Source organism: Herpailurus yagouaroundi, unplaced genomic scaffold (genome assembly GCF_014898765.1).
Source record: "Herpailurus yagouaroundi ecotype Mexico unplaced genomic scaffold, PumYag 163, whole genome shotgun sequence".
Classification (NCBI taxonomy): Eukaryota; Metazoa; Chordata; class Mammalia; order Carnivora; family Felidae; genus Herpailurus; species Herpailurus yagouaroundi.
In genome coordinates, this window is record NW_024412404.1 from 30328809 (window position 1) to 30349983 (window position 21175).

The window sequence follows — 21175 nt, forward strand, 5'->3', positions numbered from 1 at the left end:
TAGATTTGACGAAATAATGATGACACATCAGTAGGCCAGGCTATGAAATTTTAAGCTAAAATAGACTAAAAAATAGACTAAAGGGTGTTCTACACATTTATTCTCTTTGATTTTAGGAAGATACACAAAGGTGTTCTCTCAGCTATTCATTAGGTAAGCTATTTATTACTCATCATTTATCTAATTAGTAGGGATAGATGTAGGTTAACCTTTGACAATCACCAAGAACTTAGAAACTTCTGTTAAAGCCATCCTTCAAAACAAATCATAGAAACAGTAAATCCAAAGAATATTATACAATGAACAGATATGTACAGAATTAAAACATAGAACTGTAGATGGATTTGAATAAGATTTGTAAAAGCTGGGAAGAGTTAAAATTACCTGATCTAATTGCTGCAGAAGACTTTATCATTAGTATTCAAATTGATAGCACTAAAGGGAAGCTAAAGACTAGCTCATCTTCCCCCCAATAAAGACTGGCCTCAGTCAGTTGTGATAATATGAAGTGCTCAGTAACTATCAAGTACCTGTGGCAATGTGGTAGGCTTTTTATTGCAAGATCCCAACTAGATGCTCATCTCACTTTTGTTAAAACTCACTCAGGAATGGGGAGGTCAATTCTCAGAGGCCAATCTATTTCTAGACATAAAAATATATCTTTCACGTTGAGCAAACATGTTTCCTTCTACTTCCACATTGTGAACTTCATGTTGACTGGTGTCACAAAAGTAAACCTAACCCTCATTTATTCACTAGGTTCTCAAAGAGTTCCTGACAATCATCCCTCATGAAAATAATAAGAAAGTAATAATTTTCATGATATGAAGAGTTGTACAAAAAAAATTTACTATGAGATTTTTTAGTACAGAAAACTTCCTTTTCACATTTAAAATAAGATTTGGAGGGGCGCCTGGGTGGCGCAGTCGGTTAAGCGTCCGACTTCAGCCAGGTCACGATCTCGCGCTCCGTGAGTTCGAGCCCCGCGTCGGGCTCTGGGCTGATGGCTCAGAGCCTGGAGCCTGTTTCCGATTCTGTGTCTCCCTCTCTCTCTGCCCCTCCCCCGTTCATGCTCTGTCTCTCTCTATCCCAAAAATAAATAAACGTTGAAAAAAAAAAAAATTAAAAAAAAAAAAATAAAATAAAATAAGATTTGGGGGTGCCCAAGGATGCCTGGGTGGCTCAGTGGGTTAAGAGTCCTTCTCATAGTTCATGGGTTCAAGCCCCACATCAGGCTCTGTGGTGACAGCTCAGAGCCTAGAGCCTGCTTCAAATTCCGTGTCTCCCTCTCTCTCTGCCCCTCCCCCACTCGCACTCTGTCTTTCAAAAATAAACAAACATTAAAAAAAAAAAAAACATCTGGGGGTGCCTGGGTAGCTCAGTTGTTTGAGTGTCCAACTCTTGATTTTGGCTCAGGTCATGATCCCAGGGTCATGGATTGAGCCCTGTGTTGGGCTCCATGTGAAGCCTGCTTAAGATTCATTCTCTCTCTCTCTCTTCTCCGCCTCTCTCCCCTGTTCGCGTGCTTTCCCTCCCCCCCCAAAAAAAAAAAAAAAAAAAAAAAAAAGATTTGATTTATAAAAATGTCATCTGCCCATACATTTTCAAAAAATATCTACAACATAGGCAAAGAATAGTAAATCATCTAAATCATCCCCATACACATAGCAAGGACACCAAGTACTATCTGTATCTGGACCTGCACGTGTGTCTTTGTGTTGGCACCACCTGCCTGAGGCACAGTGCTACTGACTCTCACACATCTCCACATTGTCTGCTTGGCTCTTTTTCTGAGAAGTGCTGCTTCCTCCTTGTCAATTTTAAGGCCTTTGCTTATCTGGATTCAATTGTTGGCAACAGAATTTGGCCGCAAGAGAAGAAGGGTATGAACTTCAGAAGGGCAAATTTTCACTTTTCTACTTAATATTCTAGTTAAAGTATGCCTAATATACCTTTAAGAAAACATAATTAACTTGATTCCAAATGTGGGACATGCTGACACTGCGCTAAATTTCTACACTCAGTTCATCTACCAACATTTTACGCACCTGGCTCAGCATTTAACCGGCAGCTGTTAAGGAATTCGGCTGAGAAATATATATCAACATCACAGAAAAACATCAAGACCTCTCCCTTGTCCCAAGCTTGGGCACCCACATTTAGTCCTTGTCCACGATTAAATTCTTCATTCAATGGGATCAAAGTATAATTGTGAAAATTAGACTCACTAGGAGGAAAACATATACAACAAAGGATAAGTCCCATTTAAAGCTTAACAACTCTCTTCTTTCAACACAACTTATGCAATATGTTTTACGCTCTAGATATTTTTTTACTTTGGTTCTACATTCATACAGGGAAAGGAAATCTTCAGCTTCACATGTATGATCATCATCAGAGACAGATACTCACTAAATGCCCATATTTGAGGCAATGTGCTGGTGGTGTGAGCTTAAAAACTGTTGAGGGGCCACTGACCTTCAGGATGTTAAAAACTTATTGGGCAGATAAGAAACATACACATGGAAAAATGGCCATTAATATTTGGTAATAAATAATGCATTCCATGTAAATGGTACATGCAAAGAGTACTCTTGCTCTAGAGTTTTTCAGATCTTTGCTCACACGTCTCCTTATCAGAGGAGTCCCCCTCACACCATATGTGAAGTTGCTCTGACTTCCCTCTCTTTCTTCAATATTTACCGCCCTGCCTGGCTTTGCTTTACTCAGTACCACCAGACATGTTTATTCGTGTGTCTTCCCACACTGGAATATAAACTCCATGAGAGCAGGGACTTTGTTTTGTTTGTTACTATGGATACAGTGCACCTCCTCAAAGAGTAGGGTTCAATAAATATTTGCTGAATGAATGAATGAACAGCAGTTCTGAGAAAAAAGATTGCTTTTGTCTGAGAGTAGTTAGAGATGATGTTAGAAGCAGAATTTAACTTATGCCTTGATTAAAATCCTGAATTTAGTAGTGAGTTTAGAGGTTATTCCAATTAATTATTCTCAAAGGTAAAGAGATGAGAGTAGAAAGCATTTTAGAGAACAGGGATCAGACAAATCAGATTGGAACAAAGGGATCCTAAAATGGGAACAATGAGAGAAGACCAGAAAAGGGTCAGACTGAGGAGTGAGTGCCTTCTGTGAGAAGTTAAAGGACCTGGTCAGTGTCCTTGAGGCAAGGAGGAGTTTTTCTGCCAGGGCCGGTTCTCACAATGAAGTCCCCACACCCACAGCATTAGCCTCCCTGGGAAAGTATTAGAAACCCTTCCCTGGGTGGGTCTGGGCTACACCCCAGACCTCTGAATCAGATACTAGAGGTGACAATGAGCATCTGTGTCTCTCTTGAGACAGATCATTCCAGGTCGCTCTGATGTTAAAGTTGGGAGAAGTGCTGTGCTAGGGTACAGCTGGCTCAAAAAAGGGACATTTTAGGAAGATAATTCTTGTAACAGTAGAGAATGGGGAATGGAGAGATAGAAGCAAAGGCTCAAATAGTGTATGGAGTGGACTCCACATGCTCTGAATGCCCACAATGTCCTCCTCATGGGATACAAATCTCTCCTTTCTTTTGGGAAAACTGCTGATTACCACCTCACACTCCCAGCACCCAGCAGAGGAACTAATGATAGAACACCCCAACCACAGTAACTTCCTAGGGGCGGGGACCAGACTCAAGCTGGGCCAATCACAATACCCCCACCCCTCATGAGTGGGCAAAACTCCTTCCCTGGGCTTTTCTCAACTGGATCTGGGAGAAAGCTCTTTCCTCTCTGATGGCAAAGCTGAGAAGATGTGAGCCCAAAGCCGCCAACAGCCATATACCTCACATGTGGAAGAAGCCAATCTGCAATAGGAGAATGAAATCAACATGCAGAGAAAAACAGACAAGAAGATAACAAGAGAATTTTCATGGTATTCAAGTCTCTGGTTCCAGTCCCTAAGATATCAAAGCTGTTTTGTTTTTTTCCACCAAAGTTGGTAATAATCCCCTTAATTTGGGAGCTATCCAAAATTCTTTCATAACATTCCCAGTTTCCTTAAGTATTCCCTAAGTTTTAGATAGGTTTCCATCATGTGCCACAGAGGAGTCTTGATTAAAGCAGGGACAACTTCCGTAATACCAATAGAAGTGCTTGGCACTTAGTAGGTGACCTGAAAATGGTAAGCAGGGAAGAAATGAAGGGAGGGGAAACCTGGGTTAGGTGGTGGCAGCAGCAAGAAAGAACAGAGAAGAGGTCCTGTGTAGTAAGCAAGAACTTATTAGAGGTAAAGAATGAGTGAAAGATGCTAGCTCTCAGACATTAAGCCCAGGGGATCATGAGAATGGTCTTAGTCTAAACTGAAAGAGGGCCATTGGGAGAAGAATAGCTAGTGTGAAGTAGGAGACAATGTTTGTTTTTTATTCATGTGCTGTGAGAGTCCCTTTGGGGTAGGGACTCCAAGTTCTTCCTCTGTGCCCGTCCTACTCCAACCACCCCAGTCAGACTCCCGAGCGGTGTACCTGGAACATAGTCGGTGGGATTCAATGAATGTTAGTTGAACGGTTCGAGAGGAATGGCCGGCCAAATCTGGACTCTTAGGGAATGGCCACAACTAGCAGAAAGGTAAAGAAGCAAGTAAAAGGATACAGAGTTGGCAGCGGACAAGACAATCAACCTAATACCTTACACTGTAATACATTTATATTTACAAAATATTTACATTTTACAAACATCAGAGGAAAGTGTCAAGAAGGAACTACTGGGTGGTTAGGCATCAAATATAAAAAAGCGATCAAAGAGGATAACACAGAAAAGTTTGAATTTGGCAGCTAGGTCATAACTTTGGGCTCATAACCTAGAGATGAAAAGGCAGAAGAGCTGTAGAATTAATAATGGAGTATTAAGGAATTACAAATTCATTCATTCAAACCTCTGAGTACCTACTATGTGCCAGGTACTGTATGAATTGCCTAATTAGAGAATTATTGTTCTATGAGGTTTAGCCAGAAAGGACAGAAACCTACTAGTAGCTGATGAGTATTACAGAGTCAGGTGGTGGTGTCTTAATGACAGGGGAGACCTAAGCATCATTTGCAGGACAAGAAGAATGAACTTGGGGAAATGGAAGGAAAGAAAAGGTGACAAGTGAGAGAAAGCTCAGGAGATAATACTAAAGTGAAGGGATTAGATTTAGAAAAAGGAGAAGAGTCTAACACAAGGGAAGGAAGAAGTAATAAATGGAGGCAAATAAATAGAAGGTAGGTGGGCCACAGAGCGAGAGGGCCCAGATCATGCTAGGCTATCTGTCAAGAGGGCAGGGAAGACATATTATTTAGAGTTGGGTGAGTGAATTGAGGGGTGAAATGAGGAACTTATTATCACCACCACTCATGTGCCCAGCCAACTTTTAAATAGCAGCTATTTAAAATTAACTAATTAAATATCTGAAATTCTCATTCTTCTAATGTTACATATCAAGGACTTCAATGTGGACATGGCTCACCAACCTTGTGACAGATTCTAGGATAGACTTGACTTTAGATAGTCCTTCTTTACCAAAATACACCACTGTGAGATGAATTCTCTTGTCCTGATGAATACACACATCCCTAACAGAATTGAAAAATAAAGTTCATTCAAGAAAATATATAAGGCACTACTCATTCAGAAAGCCATCACATGAAGCTTTAACAAAATGAATGAGGCATTACTCATTTAGAATGAAACTGCAGAAACTTTAAGTAAATATAAAAGCGGCAATATCGTTGAATTATTAAAGAAGTCACAGCAAACGCATAACAACATATGCACATGAATATAACCCTTTGAGGCCCATAGAAGTTGCCATATTTCAAAATCTTTTTGAAACATTTGCTTTGGTATTGCCTTCAGAAGCAAATACAAGCTATTCAAGGAAAGAAGTCTAATCAGTTCATAAACAAATAAATATTCAAGTTGTTGGTCAAGAGTTATTTTGTCTTCAGACTGGCTAATTCCAGAAATTATACCTATCATTAAGGAATAAATATTTGCCATGACTGATGTTACTTACTGTAAAGAATAATGTAGCATCTGAAAGCAATTCCAAGAAGGGCAGTAAAAAATGCTTTAGGAAATCAGATCTCAAGTGAGCTATTCCAAACAGGTAAAACTCATTGGAAGCATGATTTCTATATATTTTGCTACAGAACAGCATTAACTAATTTTTAAGTCCAATGATTTCAATATGAGAATAAAGATGGGATTATAAAGCATTAAAACTAGCATATTAGAATATTAAAAACATGGCAAAGGTTAAATTAAAACAAAAAAGCAAACTTTCCCCAGCTAGCTACCCTAATAACATACTTACTAATTTTTTTAACACTTTAGCATTTTAAAATATCCAAATTTAATGACAAAAAAGTTTTTAAAAATTATTAAACTCTCTGCTTCTCAAGATGGAATAACTGTCTCCCATTTTTAGTTGAATGTTTGTATTTCTGAAATTCATTTCAATTTTAAAATTCAAATTGTTCTCAAGGGAATCTTCTGGGGAAATAGCATTGTCCTATATCGTGATTGTGAAGGCAATTATGAGTGTATAGATTTGTCAAAACTCATGAAACTTCTACTTAAAATATGTGGGTTTTATTTATGTAATTTATACCTTAATAAAGTTATTTTTAAAGATTCAACTTGCCCTAAAGTGAATTCACACACAATTATAAAGGTCATCAAATGTAGTTTCTAATAGTTGTCACTCTCAATTTATTTCAAAGTTCAAACTGTCAATAACACACTATATTATACATGCTTAAAAAAAAAGAGAATAGCAAAAATTAAAATTCCCAAAGCCTACAAAATTACTCTATAATTCTAAGTAATCATACTCAATGAAGATGACTTAAGTAAATCTGCATGAAATGTGATTTTTTACAAGTGCTTAGTCAAATCATGACACCCTGAGAGTTACCTGAAGTTCTGCATAAACTGCGCAAAGGCTTCAGTTCTTTCAGCAAGTGGCACAATGATATTAATAATTGATCTAGTAATGTCAATCATCTCGCTCTTCACTTTCATGAGAGGTCCAAAAGGGCGGAAGAGGGTCACATGTCTATATTCCATAAGGTCTGCTTTCTTAAAAAAGAGTTCATACTGTGTGCCCTTATCTCTCTCGGTGCGATAATAACCTAAAGGAAAGAGTTAGGGATAAAGATGTCTCTATGTCAAAGTTTACAAATTCAATGTGAATACTGATTTTACTCAAAGATCAAGAGTACAACAGTAGACTGCAGGGTTTTTAATCATTTTGTGAAAATATTTACCCCATTGTACAGTTGTAAACAATTCTTTGTTTAAAAGGAGAGGTTAAAAAAAATGTTCACTGCTCTATTATTCAATCCATAAATATGCTTCAAGTCACAACTGCCCCTTTTTACATATAACTTTTTTTAAATAGTAGAGCCTATCAACATAGTAATCTTATGATAAAAATAAATTACTTCTAGCAGTATTAAATTCTAGACCTGAGAGTCAAAACTTCTATTGCTCAGTTCGGTTCAATGAAAATAAATGGAATACCTTCGTGTCATTCATTGGTAGTACAAAGAGGGCTATGTGGTCCTGGTTTTGATAAAGGGTTAGTCTAGTGAGGAAGACAAAAATAAGTAAAAACAATACAGTGATATATACCTTATTCTACACACACACACACACACACACACACACACACACACACACAATCTCTCTCTTTCTCTCTCTCTCTGAAGAGAGTGAAGTCAAAGAAAAATTAGTACAGATTTAAACATGGTGTTGTGAGATGCCTCCAGGAGAAAAGTCTGGAAGTCTATCGGGCAATCTGATTTTTAAGTGTGACATTCAAGAGAGAGGTAAGACCTATAGATGTGTGAGTCAGTCAATATCTGGGAATAAAACAATGAACAAGACAGACCAATTCCACTCCCTCCTGAGGTTTACAGTCTAAGAGGAACTACAAATTAGGAAATGGGCAATGCCAAATACTGTGATAAGTGCTATGAGAGGAGACATGGGTAGAGGTAACAGGAGGACACAGGAAGCACTGATATCTTAGACTTGTAGGTTGGAGATGACTTCTAAGTGAAGTGACATCTAAGTTAAAGTCTGGAAGAGGAACAGGAGTTACTCAATCTTTATTTATTTACTTACTTACTTATTTATTTATTTATTGGCAAGAGGAGTAACAGAGTGGAGGAAAAGTGGGGAAAAAAATATGTTCCATACAGAGAAAACTCTGTCAGTGAAAGATTCCAAAGAGTTATAAGATAAGCAGATCTCGCGGTCCGGGAGTTCGAGCCCCGCGTCGGGCTCTGGGCTGATCGCTCGGAGCCTGGAGCCTGTTTCCGATTCTGTGTCTCCCTCTCTCTCTGCCCCTCCCCCGTTCATGCTCTGTCTCTCTCTGTCCCAAAAATAAATAAAAAAAAAAAAAGTTGAAAAAAAAGATAAGCAGAGGTTGTAGAATATAAAACTGACATAGCTTCCTTTCTTTTAAGCAAATGTGAAGACATTTTGCATTTTAGTGAATTATTTCCTCAGCAGCTTTCAATTCTGCCATAAACTACAAATATGGTGAAAAGACAAAAACTGAGCTTGCAGAAAAATTAGAAGAGTTTTGAGAGAAACAACCCATCCAAAATGGCAGCAGAAAAAAAGAAGTGACTACAATGAAAAGATAGCTGCAATGCCACAGAAAAGCACAAGCCCTCCAAAGGTCTCAAGGTGCTACCATATTGTAGTATAGCAAGTACTATCCATGATGATTCAGGGTCAAAGAAACTACATACGGTATACTGTTCACAGAATCAAGCAAAGAGAACTTTTTTTTTTTTTAATTTTTTAACGTTTTTATTTTTGAGACAGAGAGAGACAGAGCATGAGCAGGGGAGGGGCAGAGAGAGAGGGGGGACACAGAATCCAAAGCAGGCTCCGAGATGTCAGCAGAGAGCCCGATGCGGGGCTCGAACTCACAGACTGTGAGATCATGACCTGAGCTGAAGTCGGATGCTCAACCGACTGAGCCACCCAGGCGCCCCAAGAGAACTTTTAAGAAAGATTTATATCCAAAATGGTTTTTAAGTTTGTAATTAAACATCTAGCAGGAGACATAAAGTTGGAAATGGGTAGGCATCTGTAATTATTCCTGTTTCTATCCATCAGCAAATGTCTTAAATTTATAGAAGTGCTCCTCAACTTTTGAGTCATACCCCATTTTGGTATGTATAAATGCCATCCCCTCTCTGCAGTCTGTATTAGCAAAACAGGTTATTTCTTTACTTTTCCAAAAGCCAAATATGCTTTTCAAAATTATGTATGCCTCCTTGATGTTCTGACATGTGCTTCTCTTCCTCCTAAAATACAGAATAACTACTAATCTACTAAATTAGGGTTTTTTTTCTTTTCTTTACCAAATAGTTTTCAAATCATTAACTTTAGTTCATACATTTAAAAAAATATAAAAAGGAATATCAAGACCAGATAAGAGAGAAATGCAAATACATACTTGTACACACATAGCCCTAAGAGCCCTTTAACTTGACTAGTACTCTTCTACATAATCTTAGAAATATTCTATTTCCCTGGTCCTTATTCTTTTATTATGATCACAATATAACTTTTTTTAAAAAGCCACTTCAGGGCACCTGGGTGGCTCAGTTGGTTAAGCATTCAACTCTTGGTTTTGGCTCAGGTCATGATCTCAGGGTTTGTGAGACTGAGTCCCACGTCAGTCTCTGTACTGACAGAATCCCTCCTTGGAATTCTCTCTCCCTCTCTCTCTGCCCCTCCCTCCATTTGCTCCCTGTCTCTCAAAAATAAATAAATAAACTTAAAAAAAAAGCCACTTCAAATTCTTGGTGGAATGAAGTAGGTAAAAAATTAAATGTTCTACTACTGTAGATAATGACTTATATTTCCAACACAGAATAATAGCATTTTGTCATACGAACAACTATGTATGAGCACATTTTTCACATTACCTTCTATGAAGTCATTTTCATTAAATATCATTTTCTCTCCAAGGGGACTGTCCTCCTCTTCCTGTTCATCATCTTCATCAGGATTATTAATAACCTCTAAGCCAGCTTCAATAACTTCTACCAATTCATCTCGCTTGTCTTTTCTAACTGGCTTTTCCTCAGGATGGCGGGTGAGACCCATTTCCAACTGGAATACTTTCATTAAGGTAAAACTTTCAAAAGGAATGACTCCATACTCACTAGGTAATTTGGCTCCTATGCTAACTTCAGCTTTGTCAATTTGGGAATGAAGAAACTCTAAAAGATCACTAGGTGTTTGTTCTTTGTTGCCTTGATAGCCTATGCCATTAGCCCCTACATTCTTTCTCTCTTGCAATGATCTCATCTTCTCACTCATTTCTTGTAATTCTTGTTTTAGTTGGGCAATTTGGCGTTTCAGACTGGTAGCCCTGGTTTGATAATGTTCTTCTTGCTCCTGTAGGAGGGCCTGGTAATACTCTTTACCATAGTTTTCCCCAATAACACCAGGAAGAGGTGCATTTCCATCAGTCTGGGGGGCGCATTCCAGAAGGTATAAAAATAATACCAAACTGCAGAGTAAAGCAAGACCCAACAGCAGCCAGTGGGTCCGGGTCTGAAGAATCAATCCTCTTCTAGGCATTCTTATTCATGTGGACTTGCCTAATGAGATAAGTTCTTTGGTTGTTCATTCCTTTAGAAAAAGGTTATCACAAATTAAAAACAAAATCAGGATTTCCATTAAAGGTACCAAAATGAACTCTGCTATAGCTTAAAAACTTTCTTCCGTCAGCAGTGAAGGCTGCTTGCAGAAATGAAAAATAGTGCATACTTCCTGTATTGTTACCATGACATCCAGAATAAAGAAATCTGATCTACAGAATCAGATAAAATTCCATTATATGTGTGGTGATTTTTCTGAAAGAAACAGATCAGAATCAATCAGAATTTTGTTTCCTTAAACATATCAAATTGTTGATAGTTTCAGTAAACTTAGCTATGTGACTACTATATGTAGAACACCATAAGAAGTGCTAATAACAATGTAGAATATTCAGTAAATGCTGGGAGAAAGGATTAAGAAAAATACCTTATATAACACTAAAATGCCATATGTAATACTTTTAACCAGAATGTCTACACATCCATAACCTGAATAAATCAAAGAAACATTAAAATTATGTTTAGCATAGTTATTGTTACATAGACACTAATGTTTCTAATTACTTGAAAATTATATAATTTATAACTTTATTAACATAATATTTAGATTAATACCCCATTTCCCACCTAGAGCATATCACCATTTGGGAACTGAGTTTCCATAAATTGTTTCTGTTATGTTGGTAAGGGCTTACTAGAGAGATATATTTTCTTCCAGTTTATTCAGTTCAAGCATTCTGTTTTATTAAATTTCAATGGATGAACTCAACCAATATTAAAGCCTTAAAATTAAGTGAGGGGTGGAGGGGAGTGACAATTCCAAAAGGTCACAGACATCTGGAAAACACATTAAGAAATATTTTTACATCCAAAGTCCTCCCATAGAGTATTTGGACATTAGATCACATAATTCTTTCCACTGTATTACACAGCAACAGATTTCCTACAAGTCTGGAAAGGTTTAGAGTCTATTTTAAAAACAACAACAACAACAAAAACTCAAAGCACAAAACAAAACAGAACGACCATTTTAATGTTTACCTATGAGGAAAAAAATTCAGAAACAATTTATAAATTTACAAAATCACATGCTCTGTTCATACCACAACCAGTTGTGTGAGTCTGTATTTCTATTTAAACTAAAGATTCTTCATTCTATAAATAGAGAAGGTTAAATTTACGAGACTGGAGGCAGGGGAGGTCCCTGCTGCAGAGAAAACTTTTATTTTAACAAAGTATTTGGCAAGAAGGATATGTGATACTCCAGCAGACTTTTTATAAGGATGGTTTCTACCAGTGCGGCAGACCCTATGGAAGATCACCAGGGAACATCAGCCCTAGTCACCTTCTTAGTGAGTAGAGAAAGCCTGGATGCCTTCTGTGAAAAATGTTGCAATGTGTGTTGTGGTTTTGTTGTTGTTGTTGTATATGTGTGTATGTGTGTGGAACATATCTGTATAAAAATGTAGGATAGATTCAAACTTCTTATGGCCAGTAGACCACAAATAATGGTAATCACCCTTAGCCATTTATCACTTACATTAACCAAGTATCATGAAAATTTTAATTTACTACTAGGAAGTTTTACTATGATGGCATCTCTTTTATTGATTATAAATCTTATTTTAAGTGATGTAGAAAAAAACAGGAAAAAAACTTGGTATAAATAAAAGTATCTAGGGGTGCCTGGGTGGCTCAGTCAGTTGAAAGTCTGACTTCAGCTCAGGTCATGACCTTATAGTTTATGAGTTCAAGCCCTGCGTCAGGCTCTGCGCAGACAGCTTGGAGCCTGGAGCGTGCTTCAGATTCTGTGTCTCCCTCTCTCCGCCTCTCCCGCTTGTGCTCTCCCTCTCTCTATAATAAACAAATAAACATTAACAAAATTATTTTAAGAAAGGTATCTAATTAAAAAATAAGGATGCAAAGCTAATATTAGTTCTAGGACTTTACCACGTCTCAAAACCATAGTTCTTAGCTTGAATGTCATTACTTAAAAGATAAAATTCAGAGGTATCTCTTTTAACTACTTATAAGTTATTACTAGCCTGCTTATTAGGGAAAAGACTAAAACTGAAAATGTAGAGCCACAATCTTACATAAGTTATTAATAAAGTTATACATATTTAACACATTCTAGGTAGTTTTGCTATAAGCATCTTTCCCACAAGCATTTTTGTTGAATAACTAATAAGGTCATAAGGCAATTTTGCTGTCAAAGATTAAAAAAAATAACTGGCTGACAGTTTCTTGGTTTTATCAACTAGATGACAGCTTGGTTTCATTTCTCCATTGACCGTAGTACTCCCATTTTTATATTATATAAATCTTAGCCCCCATAATATTCTATCCAGTGGTGGAATTTTGAAACCACCCTTCCCACAGAACTTTGGAATGTCTATCAATGGACATCTGACAATATGACAAAAACAAACAACAGTGTAGAAGGTTTTCACAATACAATACAAAGCTAAGTTACAAATATGTATCCTAGTATTTGGAAACTGATGCCTCTCTTTAATGAAGGAAAAATTTTTCATGAAAAAATAAAGTGCAATGCTGAACACGGACATGGATCAACAAGCAAAAAAAAAAAAAGTGTAATACTATGAAAAAAAGACTTTGAAGACAAGTGTTTAGGTACAATTCACAAAATAAAATCAGTTATTTGCACAATACTGCCATAAATCTACACACATTTTAAATATATTCAAATATTTTGTATTTTACAATAGTTTTTAAAATTTTGTTATTCATTTTTCATTTTTCACTATGTCCTTTTTAATAAATGCCCCTTTTTTATTTTTCATGATTTTATCTTTTATGGTGAAGTTGCTTTATGGCCAATTAGCTATGCAGGAAAAATGCTTGTGGCAAAGATGCTGCAAAAACACCAGACATGATTTAACTAAATATAGTATACTCAAACTGTTTTGAAATGAAATTTGATTAATAGAACTAAAAGCATGTAGTCGAAGTATGTCTACCTTTTATTAATATGGTACCTCATAGCTTTCTTCTTTATATAGCATTGTATTTGAAACTGTGAGATGTGATCCATTACAAGGGTCACTTCTAAAGGTTTACTTTTCACTGAAATTGAACAGGAACTATCAGTGTATACCACATATAGCAGTAAGTTTTTTATTACAATTATGTATATGTATGAGATCTCCACATAAAATATATTTATAAGAGGGTTGCGGTCCAAAAACCCTGGACAATACTGATTAAAAAAGTATTTTTATACATTTCCTATGCCAACTTTTAAAATAATGTTGATTAACTATAGCCAAAGTATGGAGAGAGTAAATGTGCACTGACTGATGAATGGATAAAGATGTGGTGTGTGTATGTATGTATGTATGTATGTGCGCACACACACACACACACACACACACACACACAAAATGGAGTATCAGTCGGCAATCAAAAAGAATGAAATGTTGCCATTTGCAACAATGTGGATGGAACTAGAGTGTATTATGTATGCTAAATGATATTAGTCAGTCACAGAAAGACAAATATCATAGGACTTCATGCATATGTGGAATTTAAGATACAAAACAGATGAACATAAGGGAAGGGAAGCAAAAATAATATAAAAACAGGGAGGGGGACAAAACCTAAGAGACTCTTAAATACAGAGAACAAACTGAGGGCTGCTGGAGGGATTCTGGGTGAGGGGATGAGCTAAATGGGCAAGGGGCATTAGGGAGGACACTTGTTGGGACGAGCACTGGGTGTTATATGTAGGGGATGAATCACTGGATTCTACTCCTGAAATCATTATTGCACTATATGCTAAAAAATGTGGATGTAAATTAAAAATAATAATAATAAAACAAAAAAATAAAATAATGTTGATATTATCTTCATTTTGGCTAAGAACAATAAATGCAGAAATGAAAGGTTTAAATAAAGGTTCTATAAAATTATTACATGGTAGCATTAAAAAACCAAGGTCTTTCCCCCCTTCAAGCAAAATACAGGTTTTGAGATATCTTACATGCCTATTTACAGTTAAATCTCTTACAGTTGAAATGAAAGAAAAGTTGCTGTAATTACTTTAGAATATAAATGTTATTTGCATAGCTCTGTGGTTAAAAATAAAAGATACCAAATTAAAGTCTTACCTGCCTAGTCTGTGAAGGAAACTCTTTAGCCAAACTCTCAACTAGATTATAAAAACTTTAAATATGTTGAGTATGTTGGGAAAACATCCATTTTCCGGCTGTTACAGCTTGATTGCCCTCATTCTATGTGTTTATATCATAAACAAGGTTCATTCATAACCCAGAGTTAATCCCAAGCAACCTTCTATGAACAAACAGCAAACAGTTAAATGTTGTGAGGGGAGAATGGACACTATGGAGATAGGAAAATGAGCTGTTCAAAATATGTAATACAAAATAAAAAATCTCAGGGTTAAAAAGAAACCTTAGGAGCCATCAAGTCTTATTCTTTAAAAACACATTAGAGAGACTTCCTAGATGAAACAACAAGGACAGATTTACTCTTGTACTTGGGACAATAAAAAATCAACCAATAAAATCCAGAACCCGCCTCTCCCAATATAAAACAATGTTTTTCAAGATACTGAACACTGGGTAACAAAGGGCAGTGATCCTTGGAGAAACAAAAAATAAACGATTGCCCAGCTTACTGCCTTAGTTTCCAGGTCATAACACAGAGAGTCCCCTCTAAGCAGGGACCAGTTGACTTGATGAGTTGATGAGAGGGAGCCAACAGGCTGAGAAGACCAAGGCTGCTAGCGTGAAAGGATATAGTACCAGAAGAGAGAGTTGCACAGAGAGAGAACTCCAGAGATTTGAGGAGGACACCCTTTGGGTATTCAGCAGAGCACTGACCAGTGCAGGCATATAAAAGAAACTAACTGAAGCTAAAAAAAAAAAAAAAATTAGAGGACACAGATCTCAGCATTCATACTGGGCCAGGAATAATGTGCATGTTCCCACCAGACAGACTGGAAAACCTCAAAATACATGGGACATTGGGTAGAGTACTCAAAAAGGTCTTGCCTCAGTCATGGGAAAAAACTAACTCTAGACTAAACATGGCTCTGGTCTTGCCTAACAAATCTTAAAAGCAAGACCTGAAAGGATCAAATTGTTTTCAAGTAACTGCACAACAAGCCTCAAAAATATTTATAGGAATATAAAAATATCTAGCACCCAGCAAAATAAAATTCACAATGTCTGACATCCAAACAAAAATGACCAGGCATACACAGAAAAAAAAAATATAACCCATAATGAGAATAATCAATGATTGAAAATGTTTTAGAACTGACAGATGCTACCCCAATGTTTATAGCAGCGCTACTGACAATAATCAAAGTATGGAAAGAGGCCAAATGTCTTTCGATAATGACTAGATAAAGAAGATGTGGTACATATATACAATGAAGTATTACTCAGCAATCAAAAAGAATGAAATCTTGCCATTTGCAACAAAGTGGATGGAACTAGAGTGTATTATGCCAAACAAAATTAGAGAAAAACAAACATCATATGACTTAACTCATATGTGGAATTTAAGATACAAAACAGATGAACATAAGGGAAGAGAAGCAAAAATAATATAAAAACAGGGTGGGGGGGGACAAAACATAAGAGACGCTTTTTTTTTTTTTTAATGTTTATTTATTTTTGTGAGACAGAGAGACAGAATGTGAGGAGGGGCAGAGAGAAAGGGAGACACAGAATTCGAAGCAGGCTCCAAGCTCTGAGCTGTCACCGCAGAGCCTGATACGGGGTTTGAACTCATGAACTACGAGATCATGACCTGAGCTGAAGTCGGAAGCTGAACCGACTGGGCCACCCAGGCAGCCCAAACACGAGAGACTCTTACATGTGGAGAACTAACTGAGGGTTGCTGGAGGGATTTGGGGTGGCGGGATGGGCTAAATGGGTAAGGGACATTAGGGAGGACACTTGCTGGGATGAGCACTGGGTGTTATATGTAGGGGATGAATCACTGGATTCTACTCCTGAAATCATTATTGCACTATATGGTAACTAATTTGGATGTAAATTATTCATAGAAAAGAACGTTAGGGAGCACCTGGGTGGCTCAGTTGGTTGAGTGTCCAACTCTATTGACAATAATAGAGTTATTATTATTACTGAAATTGACAATAATAGAGTCATTATTATTACTAAAACTCTAGTAGGTTTCAGCTCTGGTCATAATCTCCCAGTCATGGGATTGAGCCCCTGCTTCAGGCTCTGTGCTGATATGAAGCCTGCTTGCAATCTGCCCCTCCCCTGCTTGTGCACAAGCTTGCTCTCTCTCTCAAAATAAATAAATAAGCATTATAAAAAAGAGAAAAGGATATTAAAATGGCTGCAACTGTATTTAAAAAGATATTCATGTTCAAAAAACTAAACAGAGACACAAAGGACATAAAAACATCCAAACTGAACTTTAGGAGATAAAAACTTCAATGTCTGAGATGAAAAATACATTGAATGGAATTAGTGGTAGATATTTCAGTGCAAAATATTAACAAATTGAAGACACTGTAATAGAAATTATATAAAATACAGAAGGAAAAGAGAATGAAAAGCATTAACAGAGCACCCAGAAAGCTGTGTGACAGCTTCAAGCAGTCTAGTATATATGTAATTAGAGTCTCTAAAGAAGTGAGAGGGGGGTGAGGAGAAATATTTAAAGAAATAAAACTGAAAGTTTTCCAAATTTGATGAAAACTATTAACACAGATCCAAGAAGCTCAACGATTACCAAACACAAAAGCCATAGAGAAAACTAAAGCCAGGCACACGATAATCAAATTGCTCAAATTCTATGATAAATAGAAAATCCTGAAAGTGGCCAGAAAAAAAACACACACCACATACAAGAAACAAAGGGAGTGGAGCATTATCTTTAAAGAACTGAAAGGAAAAATATGTCAACCTACAATTCTATACACACAAAAAGTATCTGTCAAGAACAAAGGCCAGTAATTCTTTAGACATTAAAAAGCTAAAAGAATTCATCCCCATCAGACCTGCACTACAAGTCCTTTAGGCAGAAGTAAAATAATACCAGATGGAAATATGAATCTATACAAAGCATGAAGAAAGTAGAAATGTTAACAACATGGATATAAGTTTCAAATTATTTAAATCCCTTTAAAATATAAAGACACAAACCACTGAATCTGACTTAGGAAGAAATAGTAAATATTAACAGACCTATGAGACCAAATTAATAATCAAAGACTACCCACAAAGAAAAGTCCAGGCACAGATGTCTTCAAAGCGGATTCTACCAACCATTTGTAAGAATTAATATCGATTCTTCACAAGCTGTTCCAAAAAATAAAACACACTTTCCAAAGCATTCTATAAGACCAGTATTACTTTGATACCAAAATCATATAAAAACATCAAAAGAAAACTAGATACCAATATTCCTTAATGATGGAGACACAAAAATCCTCAACCAAACTTTAGTACTCTGAATCCATCAACACATAAAAAGTATTATATAACATGACCAAGGAAGATTTATCACAGAAATGCAAGACTGGTTTATCATCTAAAAGTCAATTAATTTAATATACCATATCAATAAAGGACAAACCCCGCACAATCATGTCAACAGACAAAGAAAAAGCATTTGATAAAATCCTGCACCTCTGATAAAACTACTTAACAAACTAAGAATATAAGGAAACTTCCTCGACCTGATAAAGGGCAGATACAAAAAAGCTAACACACAGCTAACTTCACATTTAATGGTGAAAGACTACATGCTTCCCTCTAAGATCAGGAATAAGACAAGGATGTCTGCTCTCATCACTTCTTTTTAACACAGTACTGGAACAGGTTCTAGCCAGGGAAGTTATGCAAGAAAATGAAATAAAATGACATCTAGATTGGAAAAGATTGCACGTGATATGATCTTGTATATAGAAAATCTTAAGGAATTCACTAAAAATCTATTATAACTAATAAATAAGTTTAGTCAGTTTGCAGGATACAAGATCAATACATAAAAATCAATTGTGTTTCTATATACCAGCACTGAAAATTTGAAAATGAAATTAAGAAAACAATCTGATATATACCAAAAAGAATAAAATGTTCAGGAATAATTTTAACAAGTATAAGACTTGTGTTCTGAAAACTACAAAACATTGTTGAAAGAAATTAAAGAAGATTTAAATAAATGGAAAGACACCTATGCTCATGGATGGGAAGACCTAATGTTATTAAGACAGCAATATTCTCCAAATCGATTTACAGATTCAACATGATCCTCTTCAGAATCCAGCTGACTTTACAGAAATTGACAAGCTAATCCTAGAATTCACATAGAAATTCAAGGAACCCAGGATAGCCAAAACAGTCTAGAGAAAGAAGAGCGAAACTGGAGGACTCACACTTCCCCATTTCAAAACTTACTTCTAGATAGTGTGGTACTAGTACAGGCATAGACAATACAGGCATAGATCAATAGAATTTAGGGTCCAGAAATAAACCACATTAATTGATTTCAACAAGGTGGAAAGGTAATTCAATGCAGAAAGAAGTCTTTTCAATAAATGGTGCTAGGACAACTGGATATTCACATGTAAAAGAATGAAACTGGGCTCCTACCTCACACTATTTTCAAAAATTAACTCCAAGTGGGTCAGAGATCTAAATGTAAGAGTTAAAAACATAAAGCTCTTAGAAAACCTAAGTATAAATCTCTGTGGCTTTTAGGCAATGATTTGTTAGATATGACACCAAAAGAGCAAAGACAAAATAAATAAATTGGACTTCATTAAAATTAAAAACTTTTGTACTGCAAAGGATATCACTGAGAAAGTGAAAAGACAATTACAGAATGGGAGAAAATATTTGTAAATCATATACCTGATAGGGGTCTGTGTCTAGAATATGTAAAGAACTCTTATCACTCAGTATCAAAAGGATAAATAACACAATGGGCAAAAGATCTAACTAGACATTTCTCTAAAAAGATTAAGAATGGCCTATAAACACATGAGAAGATGGCTCAACATTATTAGCCAATAGGGAAACACATATCAAAACTACAAAGAGATAACTACTTCACATCCACTAGGATATAATTCAAAATGAATTACAGATGAATGAAAAACCCAAAACTATAAAAGTAGAAGCACAGGAGGAAATCTTTGTCACCTTAAGTTATTATGCAAAGATTTCTTTGATAAAACAGTAATAGCATAACTGAAAAACTGGACTTTGTCAAAATATGTTAATTTGTGCTCTTTGGAAGATGCTGTTAAGAGAATGAAAAGACAAGTCACTGATCTGAAGAAAATAGGTGCAAAGCATATTTCTGACAAAGGACTTGTGTTCAGAATACATACTTAACCACTATCAAAATGCAGTAATAACAAAACAAACACAACTCAATTAAAACTTGGCAAAATATTTGAGCAAACACTTTATATAAGAACATGAAAAAAATGTTCAACACCCTTAGTCATTAGGGAAATGCAAATTCAAACCACGATGAGATACCATTACATAGAATGGCTAATTTTAGAATGGCTAAAATTAAAAAGACTGATGTGCTGGTGACAATGTGGAGGAACCAGAACTTTCATATACTGCTGGTAGGAATGTAAGACGGTTTTACACAGTTTCCTAACAAGTTAAACATAAGCCTATCATGATTGCGTCTTTTCATTCTTAGATATTTATCTCAGAGAAATGAAAGCATATGTTCATACAAAGATCTGTACACAAATGCTCATGGCAGCTTTATATGTAACAACCAAAAACTAGATACAACTCAAATGTTTATCAACAAATGAATGGATAAACAAACTGTGGTAGAGCCATACTGATACATGTATCATCACCGGTGAATCTCAGTGATTATTCTCAGTGACAGAAGCTCAACAATGAGAGTGTATATTCTATTTATATACAATTCTAGAAAATGTAAGGTAATTTGTAGTGACAGAGAGCAGATGAATCAGTGATTACTGGGACCAGGGGTGGGTTGGGGAAGTGGTAATAGTAAGCAATTATAAAAGAGCACAAGGAAACTTTTGGGAGTGACAGATACGGTCTATCATTTTGACTTGTGGTGATGATTTCACAGGTATATACATATGTTCAAATTATCAAATTGTATACTTTAAATATGCATAGTTTATCATATGTCAATTATACCTCAGTGAAGCTATTTTTAAAAAAATCAGATTTAGTTTGAGTAGTAGCATCAAAGAGGCATTTTTAAGAAAACTCCATTTTGTTCATTAAGAAGACAAGCATGAAGGTTTGCTGACTACCAGCTTGGACTTAAAAATAAGAGGGGCGCCTGGCTGGCTCAGTCAGTGGAGCATGCAACTCTTGGTTTCAGGGTTTTAAGTTTGAGCCCCACGTTGGGTGTAGAGATTACTTAAAAAATTAAAAATCTTAAAAAAACACAACAAAAAAACAAAAACAAAAATAAGCAAAACCTGCTCTCCAAAAAAAGTAGAACTCATATTAC

General features: G+C 36.1%; 1 protein-coding gene across 9 annotated transcripts in view; it reads right to left on the reverse strand.

The window, feature by feature from the left end:
• CSGALNACT2 (chondroitin sulfate N-acetylgalactosaminyltransferase 2) overlaps positions 1–21175 on the reverse strand; it is a 46347-nt gene that overhangs the window by 18068 nt on the left and 7104 nt on the right. For 6 of the 9 annotated variants that reach the window (XM_040485810.1, XM_040485811.1, XM_040485815.1 and 3 more), the window contains exons 2-5: positions 9986–10921; positions 6946–7162; positions 5498–5599; positions 2049–2227 (exon numbers count right to left, since the gene is read on the reverse strand). In XM_040485810.1, the coding sequence (XP_040341744.1) occupies positions 2049–2227; positions 5498–5599; positions 6946–7162; positions 9986–10646 (1159 nt within the window). In that variant the 5' untranslated portion in view covers positions 10647–10921. Of the gene's footprint in view, positions 1–2048; positions 2228–3831; positions 3854–4510; positions 4603–5497; positions 5600–6945; positions 7163–9985; positions 10922–21175 lie in introns of those variants that run through there. The other 3 variants (XM_040485817.1, XM_040485819.1, XM_040485812.1) reach the window with 3 other exon arrangements.